The sequence below is a fragment of the Chaetomium globosum genome, genomic scaffold (assembly GCF_000143365.1).
Source record: "Chaetomium globosum CBS 148.51 scaffold_5 genomic scaffold, whole genome shotgun sequence".
Classification (NCBI taxonomy): Eukaryota; Fungi; Ascomycota; class Sordariomycetes; order Sordariales; family Chaetomiaceae; genus Chaetomium; species Chaetomium globosum.
In genome coordinates this window covers 4,612,146-4,629,499 of record NT_165980.1, presented here as the reverse complement: position 1 = coordinate 4,629,499, position 17,354 = coordinate 4,612,146, and the positions used below count along the sequence as shown (strand labels likewise).

The 17,354-nt window shown below is 54.2% G+C and overlaps 6 protein-coding genes across 6 annotated transcripts in view; 3 read left to right on the top strand and 3 right to left on the bottom strand.

Moving 5' to 3' along the window:
- The window catches only part of CHGG_08334 (uncharacterized protein), a gene marked incomplete at both ends in the record, with an annotated part of 6,319 nt that extends 5,371 nt beyond the window's left edge, over positions 1–948 (bottom strand). The window contains 3 exons of the mRNA XM_001225989.1: positions 24–302; positions 399–583; positions 702–948. Coding sequence (XP_001225990.1) covers positions 24–302; positions 399–583; positions 702–948 — 711 coding nt within the window. The remainder of the gene's footprint in view (positions 1–23; positions 303–398; positions 584–701) is intronic.
- Positions 949–2,127: 1,179 nt separating this feature from the next.
- Positions 2,128–4,158, top strand: CHGG_08333 (uncharacterized protein; the record flags this gene model as incomplete). Its single annotated transcript, XM_001225988.1, has 1 exon — positions 2,128–4,158. The coding sequence occupies one exon, from the start codon at positions 2,128–2,130 to the stop codon at positions 4,156–4,158; it is 2,031 nt and encodes a 676-aa protein (XP_001225989.1).
- A 639-nt stretch (positions 4,159–4,797) lies between these two features.
- Positions 4,798–6,505, bottom strand: CHGG_08332 (uncharacterized protein; the record flags this gene model as incomplete). The annotated part of the gene is made up of 4 exons (XM_001225987.1): positions 4,798–4,896; positions 5,258–5,560; positions 5,657–6,378; positions 6,445–6,505. 4 exons carry the CDS (start codon positions 6,503–6,505, stop codon positions 4,798–4,800), a joined length of 1,185 nt encoding a protein of 394 aa, XP_001225988.1.
- A 777-nt stretch (positions 6,506–7,282) lies between these two features.
- CHGG_08331 (uncharacterized protein) lies at positions 7,283–10,232 on the top strand (the record flags this gene model as incomplete). Its single annotated transcript, XM_001225986.1, has 3 exons — positions 7,283–8,874; positions 9,082–9,764; positions 10,180–10,232. The coding sequence occupies 3 exons, from the start codon at positions 7,283–7,285 to the stop codon at positions 10,230–10,232; spliced, it is 2,328 nt and encodes a 775-aa protein (XP_001225987.1).
- Positions 10,233–11,686: 1,454 nt separating this feature from the next.
- Positions 11,687–13,350, bottom strand: CHGG_08330 (uncharacterized protein; the record flags this gene model as incomplete). Its single annotated transcript, XM_001225985.1, has 6 exons — positions 11,687–11,744; positions 11,800–11,930; positions 12,005–12,251; positions 12,317–12,529; positions 12,594–12,730; positions 12,784–13,350. 6 exons carry the CDS (start codon positions 13,348–13,350, stop codon positions 11,687–11,689), a joined length of 1,353 nt encoding a protein of 450 aa, XP_001225986.1.
- Positions 13,351–15,945: 2,595 nt separating this feature from the next.
- Positions 15,946–17,354, top strand: part of CHGG_08329 (uncharacterized protein) — a gene marked incomplete at both ends in the record, with an annotated part of 1,947 nt that continues 538 nt past the window's right edge. Inside the window, 2 exons of the mRNA XM_001225984.1 lie at positions 15,946–16,397; positions 16,518–17,325. Coding sequence (XP_001225985.1) covers positions 15,946–16,397; positions 16,518–17,325 — 1,260 coding nt within the window. The remainder of the gene's footprint in view (positions 16,398–16,517; positions 17,326–17,354) is intronic.

The window sequence follows — 17,354 nt, the reverse complement described above, 5'->3', positions numbered from 1 at the left end:
GTCTGTGCCTCCCAGATGCCTACGCCCGGCTCCTTCTCGAAGACATTGACGCAGGCGACGAAGAAGAGCGTGGTGCCGAACTGCACGGCCAGGGTGATGGTAATGTTGCCAACGACATAGGCCCAGCCGCAGATGTAGGCGGCAATCCTTCTGAAGTTGGCCGGCGCAAGCATGAAGGTCTGGTAGTAGACGCCGCCGGCGGTTGGGTAGACGGACGTGATCTCGCCCAACGAGGCGGCGATGCAGAGGATGATAAGACTGACGATCAGCCAACCCCAGACGACGACGACTGGCCCGCCTCCCTGTAGTGGATAGTATAATGTGGTGGCTAGGCCGTAGGGAATGGACGCAAGCACGAACGACATGAATGCGACGTGCCAGGTCGATCGTGTGCGTACCAGCTCGGCCTTGTAGCCCATGGCTGCGAGCATCGCATCGCCATCGTCCGACGACTCGTGCCCGGACCCGTGCGGCTCGGTTGCGCTGGGCGGGATGGGTTCGGTGTGGGCGCTCATAGCGGGATAAACGGTGCGCGGAGTTGTGATGGGTGTCGTTATTGCCTGGATCTCTTTCTTCCTTTTTCCTTTTTTCTTGTTTTTTTTTTAATGTATTTTGGAGAACAACTCCTCGGTTTCGTTTCAGTTGCAGAAATTCCCCCGAGGTAAGAGAAGTTGCTCCTCCACTCTTTACCAATTACGTACTGATAACAGATTCCTGGTAGCAGGGGTGAAGGATTTGATTCGCGCACTCGCTGTGGGGTTGATTTGGAGGCCGGGGTCCAGCCATGTGGGAGCTGTCTTGGAAGGAGGGAACATGTGCTGAGGGTTGGTGTTGAACACTTGGACGAAAGCCCGCCCGCACTGAAATATTCCTCTGTTTTATTGCTCTTAAGAAATCGGGATTCGAGCCGAAAACCTCCAGTCTCCAGTCAAAGACATGAATTGCCATCGCTTCTTCCTCTTGCGAGTTTGTCTCATGAAAAAATGATAGCACGTGCGATTTCCTGCTTGCCTGCGTCATCAGTGCACGGCCATTTCCGGCTGCAACGCCACGCGCTGACTTGCATTCAGTGTGGGGGGATAAAATGAATTTTGTCGTCCTTCAACCCGTGTTTGGTCATTCTCACCCCATGGCTCCTTGGCATCACACCCTGGAAGGTAACGTTTGGCTCGCGCGCTGTGGATCACACCAAATCCCGCGGAGTACGCTCCTCGAAACATTGCCCAACTGCGAATACGGATAAACTCGGGAAAAAAAGAAGGCAAAAAAGAACCACGAGATGATACACCTCGCGCAACCGCCCTCGCTATTCAGCTCCGTGAGGTTCACCAAGGAGAAAGCCTACAGCATGCCGTGTAACATGTGACTATCTTAAAACGTGGACCGCCTGATTAACCTAATTAGGTACATGTAGGTAAGGAAGTACTTGGCTTGAGCCCTTTTGTTGGTTGAGCCATGCGCCGGCAGCTTCCGTATGTGCCCGTTGACGTTGTTTGCCAACAATGTTGGGCGCCGCCATTTATTCTGTGGGCGGCTGCATACCTAGATAGATACTCCCAATGATAGCACGCTGGCCACCCACCCCTGACAAGACTGGGTATGACCAGACACCTTCCAGCGAGCCGCGTGTGGAGTCGGTTGAGTTGAATCCCGTGTGAGCCTCTCAACGAGTGCCGATCATCCATGTGTAACTACCTGACCTGTTGGGCGCCCAGCACATGGCATAGTGCAATGGCGGCCGGTAACATCGGCGTCGACTTGTCGCCGACGCAACGCCGCTCCCCGCTTTCACTGCCATCGAGACGAGGCTAGAGATTGATCGATTCACTCATCGGCAGACAGACTACTTGGGCCGTTGCCCGGCATTGTGTTACCCCCGAAGCGGCAGCCCGCTTGTTGGTGTGCTGTTCCGGAAGCACCGAGGCCTACAATGTCTTTAGCAGCATTTCGTTTGTCGAGCGGCAACATTGCGGAAAGGGGGGCGCCTGGGGCACTAGCAGTCGGGCTGGCAAAGAGAGCGGTATAAAAGGATGACCGGGGCGGTGTTAGGGAGATGTCGTTGTTGTTGAACAACTCTCGCCCAAATTTACTTCCATAACTTAACTTACTTCAGCCCATTACCATATCATGTCTCAGACAAAACCCATTGTCATCGGGCTGTATGGCGTCCCTGGATCTGGGAAATCGACCTTGTTGCAGAATCTGAAATGCAAACTGGCCGACAAACAGTTCGTCTTCTTTGACGGATCTGCGGTGATCGCCTCACTCGTCCCTGGAGGCCTTGCCGAGTTTCAGCGGGCCACTGAAGACGAGAAAACGCGATGGCGCCAGGCTGCCATTGAGGCAATCGGCAGAGAAAGTGCGGGAAGTGGACGGGCTGCGGTTATCGCCGGCCACTTTATGTTTTGGCCGGAAGGAGACAAGGTCGGGCACACGGTCCACACACAGAGCGACTTGGATACCTACACGCACATCATATATCTCAACACCCTCCCAGAGACCGTGGGAACATGGCGCCTCAAGGACGACTCAAGGGCACGGCAGCCCGCCTCTGTTCAGCACCTGCGCACTTGGCAAGAGGCGGAGAAGATGGAGTTGCGCCGTCTCTGCCGCAGCCACGGAATCCTGTTTACATCAGTGGCCTACCCAGCCGAGGACATGGATGCGGTTATGGCCATGCTGCAAGACTTTCGGCAGCATACTGAAGAGCACAACCTCTCCTGTGCCAAGGATCGCCTCGATCAGCTCATCGATAGTCAGCGTCGGCAGCATGCAGAATTGCAGACCGCACTGGTTTTGGATGCCGACAAGACTTTGGCGGCAAATGACACTGGACTCTTGTTCTGGGGGGCTGCCGTCAAATCCGCTTCACATCAGGCCCACTCGACCGCGGACGACTGCTCTCTGAGCAGTTTGTTCAGCAGCCCGCTTGGGTACTCGTACACAGCCTTCCGCCAGGCAATGCTTTTGTACGAGGAGCAGGCCCCCCAGGATGAGTTCAACGCTATTTGCGAGAGAGTCGCGTCGTCGGTTACATTGTACCCAGGGATGCTGTCTATCCTGAGGTATGTGAGGGAGCATCACCACATTGCGGCAGTGGTGGTGACATGCGGACTGCGCCTCGTTTGGGAGATGGTGCTGGCTAAGGCGGGACTGTCGGAGACTGTCCAGGTAGTCGGCGGTGGCCGAATGTCGGATGGATTTGTCATGACAGCCGAGGTTAAAGGAGCGTTGGTTGCCCGGATGCGCGATGTCCATGGTTTGTATACCTGGGTCATTGGAGACAGCCCTCTGGACCTTCCAATGATGCATGAAGCCCACCAGGCCCTCGTTGTGGTGGGAGACGTGAGTTATCGGAGCAAGTCAATGGATAAGCTCCTATTGAATGCTATCGACGAGCGTGGCCTCCGGGCCAGCCAGGTGCTGTTACCGAAAGATGCGCCACCGCGGCTGGATGCAACCAGGCTTCCGTCGGTGCAACTTGCAGATGGGGAGTTCCGTGAAGCGCTGGTTCGCAAACGTGGCGCCAAGGACCGCCTCCGTCACGCGACGGACCAGAACGCAACCAAGCTCCTAATGACACCAACCCGAGACGCGCGGGTGTTTGGGCCCGATTTAAGGAAGGCCCATAGGCGCGTCGGATGGTACCTGGCAACGCTGTTTCTGGCGGATATTGTGGGCCTAGAACAGTACGATATCCCGCACGTGCAAAGCCGCAGTACAGAGGGGTATCGGGTCCGGCACGAGAACAGGACGACGATAGTAGCGCTGATGCGTGGCGGCGAGCCCATGGCCGTTGGAGTGAATGACGCGCTCCCCGGCGCCATGTTTCTCCACGCAAAGCAGCCGGACGAGTTAAGGCCTGGGCACATCAAGGGGCAGTGTACAGTTGTGTTGGTGGATTCGGTGGTGAACAGCGGGAAGTCAATCGTGGACTTCGCTCAGCGAATCCGCAGCTTCGATGCGACCATTTCCATTGTTGTGGTTGCCGGGGTCATCCAGACACAATCCCTTGACGTTGCAGGGCTACTGGGCCGGGTTCTCGAAACTGATAAAGCCTTGAGCGTGATTGCATTGCGCCTATCGAACAATCGGTTCCAAGGCAGAGGCGGCACCGATACTGGCAATCGGCTATTCAACACGACTCACCTCGATTAGTGGAGTTGATATTATTGGCACAATGAGGAAGTCAAGGGCGGGAGAGGGGGGCAGCACAGGGGAATGGGAAAAAACTTGAGGAGAGAGGAGGCGAGAGGAGGGGAGGGGGGGTGAAGTGACAGAGCAGGAGAGGGGGAATGATATCTGGCCAATGCCAATTACACCTGTGCGTCCGGCGTCGTTTCCGGCCGCAACCTCTGTCTCTATGCCCCCCGAAGTATTAGAAGTAACATTTCAGACCTTCCACTTCTCGCTCTTTAGCCAAGAAACCCGTCTGAATATTTCCTTCTTTCTTGAACCGCTGCCTATATCTTTATCCCCGTAGTGCTTGGACGCCTCCCTGGGTCTCCTTACTTTCCTTGGAGAGCTCCAGAGATTTGTGGGTTAACTCAACCAGCTAGCAACGTTGCAAATACAAGGCAAAATGGCGACGAGGGGGATGGTGCATAACCCTGTATTGGGCCGGACATACACATCATGGATATCCATGATCCATTATTGAAGTGTGGAATGGAGATTACCCTCTGATAACTACCGACCAAAGATACTTATATATGGTACTGTTACATTTCCGCCCTCTCTAACCGCCGTCAGCAAGAAAGTAAGGGCTGTTCTTTCTCCCCATGTAGCTTCCTTGCCTTATATTACCCGTCCACGCACAGCATCGCGTTGACTGCGAACTGAATATAACAACTGTTCCCCACCTTCCGCACATGTATCGCACTGTGCCAGGTTCAACTGGAAAGACACATGCATCAAGCAGGCAGCACATAGACGCTTTAAGACGAAGAGTGAAAGTCATGGAGCTTGGCAGCCCGTCCTTCGTGCGGGCGTCTCGCTCGGCGGGATATCACCGTGGGATCTCCTGGATACCACCAAAATGGGGGACCATCCCTAGGTTGTTAGTTGCCGGATACGCCTGGATCGTCAAATGGTTTTGCTCCCAGAGACCGCCAAGCCCCAGCGCACATCAAGGCTGGATCCGTCTCCCGGTGGGTGAAGAGCAACTCCGAGTTTCCATCCCCAAAGTGAGTAATGGAGCGGTCCTGATTACGCGGTTAGAATCAGAAGATTGAGACATTTACCAGGCCGTACTCACCATCCCAAGGGTTAGCTTAATGACTTGGTCAGCCCATCCCGGCTCATATGTATAACTCGGCTTCTTCCCCAAGGCCGCCAGAACCACGTTGTCTGCTGCGATCTCGGCTTGTTGCCCTGCAATCCGTGAGTTCGTGTTGGCGGCCTTGGTTTCCGCAACATCGCCGCATACGAAAACGTTGGGAAGAGATTCATCGTCAATTTGTAGGGTCGGTTTTACTCGGATGTGGCCAGACGGGGTGAGAGCTTTGGGCGCGAGATCTGCGATTAACCCAGATGCCGGTTTTTGACCCGTACAATTGATCTTTTTCATTATTGTGTCAGCAAGCCTGCATGTAGGTACGCGACCAGACGTACAACCGTGGGGACAGACACAAGTACAAAGTATAGGGGCACTTACAAAACAGTCACATTCGACTTTACGCCCAGACGCAAGCGTAATAAACTTGCCGTCGGCGCTCTGTGGATCGACTCTCTCGCCTAGGATTACATCGACTCCTAGTGTCCGCAAGCCATTCAGAGCGCTCTCCTGAAGCTCTGGGCCGAAACGATGCATCACCGCCTGGCGCGAGTGTACTAGAGTGACTGATTTATCCGGGTATTGGTTCTTGGCATCGGTGGCCAGCTCGACGCCGGCGGCACCTCCACCTGCGACGACGAGTCGAGTCGCTGCCTTGATGCGAGCCTGCATCGCCCTGAGAATCTCGATTCCAGCTTCCCGGTCCTCCGTGTCCACGCGGGAGGGTAGCCCGTGCGGCACCGTCGACCCCGTTGCAATGATGAGAAACTCGTACGGGATCTCGTCGCCGCTGCGAAGGACGACGTTATGCTTCTGTACGCACGTTACTCGGTCCCTCACCCACTGAACCATGCCTTTCGGGCTCCGGGCAAAAAAGTCGGGGGTATAAGGGATGAATGCCTTGTGCTCGTGACCGCCAACCACGGAGAAGCGTGGCAGCACCCATGTGAAATTGAAGTGGCTGTGTGGTTCGATGATAATGAGTCGGTACCGGCCATCTCGTGGTAGCGATGCGGCAAGAACATGAGCGGCAATGTAGCCGGCGAAGGCGGCGCCAACGACGACCACATTCTTGACTTCGGAGGGGTTGGAAGGCGGAATCGCTGTTGGTGCAGTGAGTGCAGCAATTTTCCCCGATAAGGCACGACTCAACACTGAAAAATAAATACGGAAGCCATAGGCGATCAGCCGGGTGAAGAGGGCCGCCTTCTTCATGCGTTCGAGTGTCATCTTCGGGACTCGGGAGTCGGGGTTTTTGATAGAAAAATTGGCGAGAGAATAAGGTTGCCCAGACCTCAAAGGATGTTAGTAAAAAGCAGAAACAAAATGAAGGCCAACCTGTCCCAATGGCCGGGTTTCGAGGCCACGGAGGCAGCCGGCGAGTGAATAACAGCAGTTGATACCTTGAGTTCCGCTGACTGATACTGATGCCACCCGCTGACTGATCATAATACCCTCCGCTGACTGATGCGACGCGCATGCCAGCAGGGTTCAAGGGTGACACAACGCCACTTTTGTCAGGCGGTAATATGCGATGGCGGCTCCGACGTTCTTCCCCTATGTGAAGTTCCGGAAAGACGCCGATGACGCGAAAGCCTGGATGTGCTTTTAGCAAGTGCATGTACATACATTCCGGTGTGTTGGGCTTTGTATCTGTTTTTCTTTTTCTTCTAACGCCAACTTAGATTTATGGCCGCCCGTTAAAAGGCTTATCGTAATGATACCCAACGCTCGGCACAAACCAAATTAGCCAAACAAACTATCAAATCAAATAAGCTAATCAAACCAACAAACGTGGAAAATCTCAAACCAAATCACAGGCTCGGATTGGTTTACGGTTTGGCTCGCGTATTTAAATCTTAGGCGCGAAAACCCCACATCCTGGACACCCAGGCCAGCTTTCGGCGCCGGGATGTTCCAGCTCCGGCCTCCAAGATTCCACTCTCAATCAAGTGGATCCCCTGTGCCAGTGCTTGTGAACATATCCACGCATGAGCCGCTGCATCTATGCCTCCTCCAACTCCCAAACCAGGCGACATAGCCTCCGTGACGAGCGATGCTTCCACCCTTATCACGACCGATTCTACCGCCGGACATAGTGCGTTTTCGAGGCTCCGTCGGGCTCGCAGCATCGCCGATCAGGTCCGAGATGTGTCTGCCATCCCACAAGAAAAATTAGACGTTGCCAACTTGCCAGCAATTGAACACCACGGAAAGCAATACATTTTGGAGAAGTGGTTACACCGCCGGAGGCAGCGAACTTCCTGGATCACCGGCCACGGCACATATCTTGTTGAGTTGGTTGGCAACAAAGCGGACGGTACTTTCTGGTCCTGTGGATCATGTAGTCAGCTGTTTTCCGCCAATGCAACAACTGGGCCTACCACGCATCTCAACAAGAGCCACGCCATATACGAGGATTCAGAGGAGCCGCCGCGCAAGACAGCGAGGACGGTGCCTGTGGACGAGATGTTCCGCCAAGAAGCGGTTCGGCGCGGGGCCCTTCGAGCACCGATCCTGCAGAGCGAGTCTGAGACCATCAAGTCCTTACTTCTACAATGGATCATCTCTTCGAACCTACCATTTACGGTCGTGGAGAGCCCCGAGTTCCGCAACATCTCAACGGCATTGGACCCTGAGAAAACGCGGGTGTTGTTGCCAGAGAGCGGCACAAGTGTGAAGAGGTTGCTGGTGGAAAAGTACCTCGAGCAGGCCGCTGTGGTGAAGAGAGAGATATCTTTAGCCCCGCCTCAGATGAAGCACATCTCCTTCGATCTTTGGACCTCACCAAACTCGTATGCTCTGCTGGGGATTGTCGCGCACTACCTCGACATCTCTGGATCGCTTCAAACACGTTTGCTTGGCCTGCGGCGAATCAGGGGGCATAACGGCGGTGAAAATCTTGCCCCAGCGATTACAGAGGTTGCGGAGGAATTTGGCTTAACTGAGTGCCTTGGTTATCTTCAGTCAGATAACGTGGAATCCAACGACAAGTGTGTGGCGGCTGTGCTTCGAAGAATCCACCCTGACCTTCCTGCCGGGAGGGTCTCAGCCCTCAAGCAACGCCGCCGTGTTCGCTGCTTTGGCCACATCTTGAATCTTGCCGCGAAGGCCTTGCTCGAGGGCAAGAACCCTGGCCTTTTGAGGTCGTTTGAGCCAGGTTCTCAGGCCCGACTTGAAGCCGAGGAAGAGAGAGATCTGCTCGAGCAATGGCGTAAACGAGGCCCTATTGGAAAGCTGCACAACATAGTGCACTTCGTAAGGCGGAGTCCTCAGCGGCGTGATAGTTTTGCGGAGGTCATGCCAGGGAAACTCACAGCCGAAGAAGTAGAAGAGTTTGGGCGCATTCTGTTCGACGGTGATCTATCTTCCTTGCAATTACGGCCGGATAACGATACTCGATGGAATTCCGTGTTCTTCATGATTGAAAGAGCGCTTTTGTTGAGGGTCCCGATAGAAATTTTCTGTCATCGATGGCACAGGGTGGAAAAAGATCCCCAGAAAAAGCTCCCTGCCGAAGATCTGTTGGATCAAGAGGACTGGGCGGCGTTGGTGGCGATAAAATCTATCCTTGAGCCGTTCAAATCTATCACCAAAAGGTTCGAGGGGAGGGAGCCTCTCTTCGCCGAGGTTATTCCTACGATTCACCGCCTAATTCAGGACCTCCGCCACCAACACACGGCTTACAGCAACGCCCTCGAATTCGCGGTATTCAATGGGCCAGATATTCCTCTTCTATGACCGCCAACACCACCACCACTTTCACAAGACCCGGACCTTGTCGCACCGCTAACGACGTCAACGAGACCGCAACGCACCGCCGGCCTACCGCGCAGACTTGCAGACTTCGCGGTCGACCTCCCAGGACAAAGAAATCGGGTTCTCAGACCCTTAGAAGCGCCACCTCAGCCAGAGCCTCAACCCGATCCACAGCTAGCGGTAGAGCAGGACCTCGCCATCGACGGGCTTAATTTTTTGCAAGTGAGCCTCGACCTTGCTATCGCTAAACTGGATAAGTACGTAGTCGCGATGGAGCAGTCGCCAGCCTACTGGGCCGCCATGATTCTACACCCAGGGCACAGAACAAGGTGGTTGGAACGGAACTTCGGCTCAGACCGGCGCGACAATATCATTGCTACGTTCAAGCGGTTCTACCAAGACGAATACTGCAACGAGAATGATTCTCAACAGCCAGCCGCCGAACCTATGCGCCTACAGCCGACTTATTTATATGGACACGATTACTATGACCCGCCTGAAGACCCTAGCGACACCGACGAGGTCGAGACTTATCTTGGGGAACCTGTTCAAATGGTCGAGGCACCATTAACTTGGTGGAAGGAGCATCAAAGTCGGTTCCCGCGGCTATCACGAATGGCCTTTGACCTACTCACTATTCCGGCCACGTCTTCAGAGTGTGAGAGGACTTTTAGTCAGGCCAAGCTGACTATAGGGATCCAACGGCAGTCGATTCATGACGACACAGTTGGTATGCTACTTTGCATGCAGAATTGGCTACGAAAGTGAGCTTTTTGAAGCGGAGGGCTTTCTTTGTGATGGACTTTTGGCCGTCGGGGGGGTCGTCGGCGCCGGAATAACTTGCTCCGGCGCCAATTTGTCAAATTAGTCAAACCAATCAATCCACTGCTCAAATTTGGCAATCTGCCTCCGGCAGTCTCAAACCCAGTCAAGCGAAGCCGCCGATTTGGCTTATTTGGTTTGTGCCGAGCGTTGATGATACCTCCCAAGCGAGTTCATCATCCCTTCGCGGCCTGTCCCCGAAGTTTGCCCTCCAACCACAGCATGCCTCCGTTTTTGCGTCCCTCCTCCATCTAGGGTTTGAGATATACGTCGATGAGACCGCGCCCGCAATCTCAAACATGTCCAAGTCGATACATTCGTAGGTTTCTTGCGCGTCACCCTTGCGCCACAAATTGTTGGATTTAGAAGGCGGTGAGGAGGGGCAATTCAGGGGTTCACTAGTGGCTGGGCATTAGTATTTTCAGGATCAGGGCGAGGCCCGCGGCAGTGGGAACAGGACAGAGACACAGAGACACAGACATCATCATCAATGAACTGGTTGCCCCTCTTTCATTACCTTTTGGCACCCAAATCACCTTGGTTCAGTCAATTCGTAGCTGTTGGCTTTCCAACACAAATCGAGGGTGGCCGCCGTGTGTGCAGTCGTGGACTCCACAGAATCAACCTCAGACGTGAATAGGATTCCCAGCATGGTATCTCCCACGCGATGCAGCCCGCCAGCCCTTCGACTCTCACAAAAAGGACGGATTCTACACCAAACCCAATGCGTTGGTGCCTCTATTACAGCTTGACATTTACAAAAGATCTTGACCGAGCCAAGGTGAAGAGCGAAGTGGTTCTTCTCAATATTATTATTCATACTCCGCTAACTATGCCCTAGGGCGTGCCGGACCCTCTGCTATTTAGTGTACAGGAAAACCGTGCCCTCCCGGGCCGGGTGAAAAGTCCATACCCACAATCAAGGAACGATGCGTTCTGGTGAGTCTGCGTATACAAAGAGAGGAGGCCTCCTGGCCTCCGAACGGGGGCGCTTCAGGCCGCCGCTTCCAGCTCGAGCCTCCTGGCTAAGTTGTACATCGGCAGCTTCCCCGAGTCCATCAGCTAGTCGAGGACTCTCCTCGCGAGCCGTGAAGTCGTGGGATTGATGCCGTGTAGAACAGAGTAAAAGTCCCGTCGTGTCCGAATTCCAGTTCTCTCCCATCTTCTAGTCAACGGTGGGGCCAAACACCACACTACCAGGTGTTCGGCAGTCTCTCGTCCCTCGCCACACTCGCAGGCAGGAGTCAGAACCTCCGGGACTCCCCGTGTAAACAAGAAGTCCCGTAAGCCTATTGCTCCCGTCCGGATTTGAATCAGCAGTGAGCTCTTTGCCTTGCTGAGACCGTCGTGCCTCCTCAGGGTTTCGTTCCGGAATAGCGTCTCCTGCTGATGGTCAAAGTCGTCCGCCGGCCTGGTGATTGCCCTGCCGTCCCGTTCCTTTAACCACCTCGCTTTCCAAGCCTCTTCTACTACCCTGTTCGTATCAACGGTTCCCCCCGTCCAGCGCATGACCGTTCCCGCGGCTCTCTCCACCGCCGTAGGCCCTTGAGGTCCCAAGGTTCGCGGTCGGCCCCTGTTGCCCCTCCTACGTTTGAAAATTCGAGTACAGTCTCCTCTTCTTGGGATAACAACTATAACCTCGGGTTGGATATCTATGGCGGCGACATGGAGTGCAGAGTATGATTTGTACCGTGTATATGTATGTGCTAAGAACCCTACAATACACAAGTTCAAGAAATGCGGTCCGAAGAAGCGAAAGACATTCCAGCTTCACTCATTCACAATGTGCGTTCCCAAAACATAGGGGACGGCTCCCAGTCGCTCCCTATTTTAAACCTGGACGGTCGAGCCGATGGGGCCGAAGCGGATGTTGGACCAAACGACGGTGCTATTCGACCGTTAGCAATGCAATGTCTTGGTGGAGGTTCAAAGGCCCAACTTACGCATCGGGGTACTGGGACTCAACCTCGGACGGGACACCGGAGTCCTGGGCACAGGGGCCACGGTCGCCACCGGGGGTGCCAGCCTTCTCAGGGGGGTAGCTGGAGTCGAGCCAAAGCATGTTGGCGTAGTGCTAAGATAAAAAAGTAAGTATTGTGATCAATCCGCTGGAGCGCCATCCGGTATCCGAGGCGTCGAGAAACTTACATCATCCCAGATGGACATAACGAGCACCATGGGGACGGCAAGAGCCTTGTTCAGCGCATCGAAGCCGCCAACCTCAGCAAAGCGGTCGCGGTCACCAAAGACCTCAGGCATGGCGCTGCACAGCTCAGGAGTGATGTCGCTGCTCTCTGTGGGGAGACCTTCGTGCTTGGGACCGGGGATCTCAATCTTCTTGCCATTCTGGACGAAGAATTGAGTGAGCTTGTTCTCCTGGAATTGGCTCACGACACTACAGTAGGTAATTTCTGTTAGCACTCCACATGGGCCCTTTAGAATATTAGGCCCGTGACTCACGTGAACTTCTTGCTGGTGTCCACGGTCATGCCCTTGCCATAGAAGTCAGTGTTGCCCACGCGGTAAGGGTTGTAGTCGCATCCGTTAGCGTCGCAGTCGCCCGCAAAGCGGTCCTCCGAGTAGGTACCACCGCAGGTAGTGTCCTCGCAGACGTGGTAGTTGTTGTTCTCACACGCGTGCGGCGTGAAGGCAAAAGCGTGCGCGTTGGACTCCCTGCAATGTCGATTAGACTGCTGAGAATCACCGAAACTGTATTTTCGTCGTCTGGGATGCTTACCAGACATCGATCTCGGCGCAGCAACCGCCGAGGGCGCCGACACCGGCATTGGCGTCGTTGCTGGACGGCGTCCATCCATCGTAGTTGGCCTTGCCGCCGACAAACTTGAGATCACGGGCGCATTGGGCGTCACAGTACTAGGGCGACAGTTAGTGGATGAAAACCGCGGAGTGCGGAGGATTCAACTTACCCCAGTGCCGTATTTGGCGCCGGCCTTGTTGGTAGAATAGCTAGCCATGCCACCATCCTCCTCCATAGCAACGAAGTACAGAGCGCTGTTGAGACCGCATTCGACGGTAGAGAGGTCGACGTCAAAGGCGAACTCGTTGTTCATGAGGGTGAACATCTGATACTTGGACGCGCCGTTCATGAGGTAGAAGCGCGAGCCAATGTTGGTGCCGTACTCGTGCTTGGTGAGGAACTTGAGAGATAGGGAGTCGCCGCTGGTCGAGGCACCGTACGTCTTGCCGTACTCGGCGCCCTCAAGCACGCACTTGGAGGTGCAGTCGTCGCTCGAGGTGCAGGCGTCAGTCCACTCGTTGCCGTCGTAGCAGTTCTTTGAGTCGGCATTGTGCAGCCAGCGCCAGTTGGCGTCGATGACGACCTCGGCGTTGACGGTCGAGCAAGATCCGCCGCTCGAACACTTCTTCCAGGTGATCTTAGGGTGAGTCTCGGATGTGCTAGTGCCGACGCCCTGAGCAGAGACGAGGCTCATCAGCGGCAAAGCCGCCGCGAGGTACTGGAGATACTGCTTCATGATGGCCAAAGAGCTGTGCAAATGTGAAGAGCGACTTGAGCGTGAAGAAAAAGTAGTCACTCCCAGGTGCCGCCCCCTCGCCTTTATACCACTCTTCTCGTGAGAGATGGCCTGGTTCGGACACGGAGCTGTCCAGATCTGGAAAATGTGCTCAACATGGCGGTGGAAAACTGAGCCGATGATCCATACCACAGGTCCATTGTCTGGTAATTGATCAGCCAACCGTTGATTCGGCTTCAATGGCGGGTGATGCGCGGAGAACCTTGGCTGGGCGGCGCCGGACTGGGCGACGACAGCAAGATAGATTAAGCGTCCCTGAAAATCTGGGGTACACATTTGGGTCGCATCTCCAAAGCTGTTGGGATTGGCATTGCTTGGGCGCCTCGAGCTGTCAGCGTCCGTCGGCTCTGATAGGCGGTTAGGCCATGCCCCCCGGACTCACGCCGCGATCATGCCTTTACGGGTCGGGATCTGCGTGCCCAGGACGGAGACTGGCCCCCCGCAGTTGCAACGTCGTCCCCAAGAGGTTCCGTCGCCGTCATGGAGAAGAGGCTTGCCTTCGAGGAGGGGGGGAGGGTAATATAATCCGAGCTTAATCAATTTATCGGCCCCTCACCGAACGACAATGTTGCCGGTGCTCCAGTATTGCCGAGCCTGACCTCGCGGGCCCCATTGGCCGGCCCCGAGGTCTTTACGGACGGCGTGCCGGCAGTTGGTCCCGTGGCTGGGTTCTTGGCTACCATTCTGGGTTGCAACCTGCTATGCCGACAGTGCTTCGGCATGATGTTGATTATCAGGTCCCGGATTTGTTTACCGGCCGGTGCCATTTCCTTGGTCCGTCTCCGCCACTGTCCATTGGCCACCTTCGGTGCCTGGCTGCCCCGGTTTCCCGTGAAACGCGACGCAAGAATACCGTCGAATTTACCCCGGAGATTGCCTGAAACGGAAGGGCCACCTCCGATTCGTGGGCCAGCAACGGCGGCCAATGCCTCAGCATGGTTGTATAATATCCAGCTCTTGGCCTCTTCTTTTGGCTGTCATTGCATCCCAACCTATGCGCCTGATCTGCCGATGTGATGGCGACGCGCTGCCATCGAGACACCGTGGGACCAATACACCTGGAGCTGACCCTGGGATGGTAGCACCAAGATTGGGGGTGCTTCCCATTCGATTTAATGATGCGCACAAATAGATGAGTGTGGCCCGATCCCAGATCTTCTTGGTGTATTGGAAAATCCCCTGAAACTTCGGAGTTCCTGGCCGTGGCTCCTATTTCCGTCATATAAGCAGGTTCGACGGGAAACCGGATGTTGATTCCATGTTGCTATACTTGTTCAACGGTTTGGGCTTCTTGGCGCGCCAAGTTGAGTTCGTTGTATCTGCGCTTTCAAGTCATCTCTGACAGGGGAGGTGGAAGGGCTCTTGGTATCTTCAAATCCGCTTGTAGAAGGGAGGCTTCAAGGCTGTAAGTTGGGGTCCAAAGAGAGAAGTTGGGAAGGTTTGAACTTTGAGAAAGGAAAGCGAATATGGGATCTGCAGATGAGTATACACTTGGAGGTTGTAATATGCTGGGGTGCAAGAGCTCAGCTATAGTAGGTGGACCATCTTGAAGTATGCCCAACTCAACTTGTATTGAACTATACTTATATCAGAGTAAGACTTCTATTTTTCTAACTCATCGCCTGCGTAGTTATTGTACCGGCAAGCGCCGCAAACCGTCCTTCCTCACCTTACCCACCCACTTTCTATGCCGTCCCCAGGCAGCTACTTTCACCAGCACGCCTTTGTATTCTCGTACATCAGGCTCGCTCGTAGTCTCTTACTTGCGACTTTCAGCTACTACCTCTCAATCCTATACAATCTAGAACAAGCTCGCAAACCCTCAACGTACCGTCTCAGCCCACTAAGCCACAATCACCTAGCTTTTTACTCGATAACCCCCGTAGAGCGCGTCTACGATTATATCGCTACGCTCGACCAATTTTGCGCTCTTCTTGGCGATCTGTACCTACTGTACCGGGACTTAGGTACTTCAATGTCAAATGACTAGGAGCATCAGTGATTTTTCTCATAGTTACCTATCTCTATTAGTGAGTGGCATTCAAGAGAAAAATCCAGCGATTGTCTCAAAGTATACCTCTACTATGTAGAGGATAGCTTCTAGAAGTGATCGACGTATAGGTTTTAGACGCAATGAGCTCTTATATAGTTTACTACTCTCCCCCTTCTTTTACTAGTTACCTAATTTTATGCTTTCCCTAGACTTCCTTAAAATATCGTTTCTCGTCGGTTCTTCAACGTTAGGTACATGTACCGATGTGACCACCAACTACGATGCTGGACAGCTAAGGCAATGCAAAAACTTTTTATATCTTTCCTTTCTCTTCCTTTTTTTTTCTGAAGGAACCGAGAATAAAAATACCAAGACATTTCATGCATGAGGGTTGCCGTCAGTACCGACATGTCGAGCTACCCCGCTGCGAATCGCTTACCCCTCAATAAATCACGCAGTTCGACAAGTTTCTCAATACCTAATATTTGCAAAGGAAATTGTAACATTGTCCTGCCGGAAGTATTAGTCAAAGCCCTCTTGCCATGTCTGAATCAACTCCCTCGCGACTCTCCTCTCGTATGGCCAGACTCAACCCCTTCAAGACTAGAGCAAGGCAGGAAGATGATGAGGATGACGCCGGGGAGGAAATTGATGCCGCCACCTTCGCCGGTGGTGGTCTCGGTGCATCAACAGGCACCACGCATCATCCTCTGTGTGTCAGTACTGCGCTCCAGTCGTTTCTCTTCCACCAGGGGGTATTGGGCAACAGCGATTCCGACGACGTCAAAGGGCCGTTGCTGAAGGCCTTGCTTGACAAACCGGTCGTTACACCACCTGCCTACCTCTTGGACAGGTCGCATCCTCTGCCGGAGTATTTTATCAGCTCTAGCCACAACACATATTTGATGTCCCATCAGCTTTTTGGTGCTTCTTCAGCCGCCGCATATGAAACCACGCTCAAGGCCGGGGCGCGATGTATCGAGATTGACGCGTGGTAAGTATATCTCGACTACTTGCACATCCCAATCCTAAACCCCCTCCAGTCTGACAACGGTTTCTGTAACCCGGCACCGAGTTCTCGGGAATGAATAATGATTTGTTAACATTGTGCCAGGGATAACCCCGATAACTGTACGGAGCCGAAGGTGACGCATGGCTACACGCTCGTATCCAACATCCCTTTCCGAGTAGTGTGCGAAACAATACGTGATGTGGTTGACCACGAAGAAACGGCCGCGCGGGGACGGGGGTATACCCCGGCACCAATCCTCGTCTCACTGGAAAACCACTGCGACCGGAACGGACAGCTCCGCCTTGTTGAAATCATGAAAGAAGTCTGGGGAGACCGGCTGCTGAGTGCCCCAATTCGCCAAAAGGGTCATGAAGAACAAGAGGGTGGCGACCCAGTGCGGCTCGAGGATCTGGGCTCCAAGATTGCCGTCATTGTCGAGTACCACCTGCCGGATGAGGTGGACGATTCCAGCACCTCCTCGTCCAGCTCCAGTGATTCAGAGGAGGAGAAGAAAGCACGGAAGGAGTATAAAACAAAGAAGAACACTGCACCACCGCCCATCATCGTTCCTGAATTGGCAGAGCTCGGTGTCTATGCACAATCCGTTAAACCACGCGACGACTCCTGGTACGTGGAGGGGAAGGTCAAGGATGGCCCTCCTGAGCATCATCTGATCAACGTTTCCGAGTCGGGTTTGGCTTCTCACACTCGGGAGCACGCGCCGGAAATCGCACGCCACAACGCACGTCACCTCATGCGTGTTTATCCTAAAGGGACCCGGATATCATCACGTAATCTTTCCCCGGTGCCGTTCTGGGCCGTCGGTGCCCAAATTTGCGCTCTCAACTGGCAAACATTTGGCGCGAGCATGCAGATCAACGACGCTCTTTTTGCTGGCACTGCTGGCTATGTCTTGAAGCCTCCCGCTCTCCGCCTCGG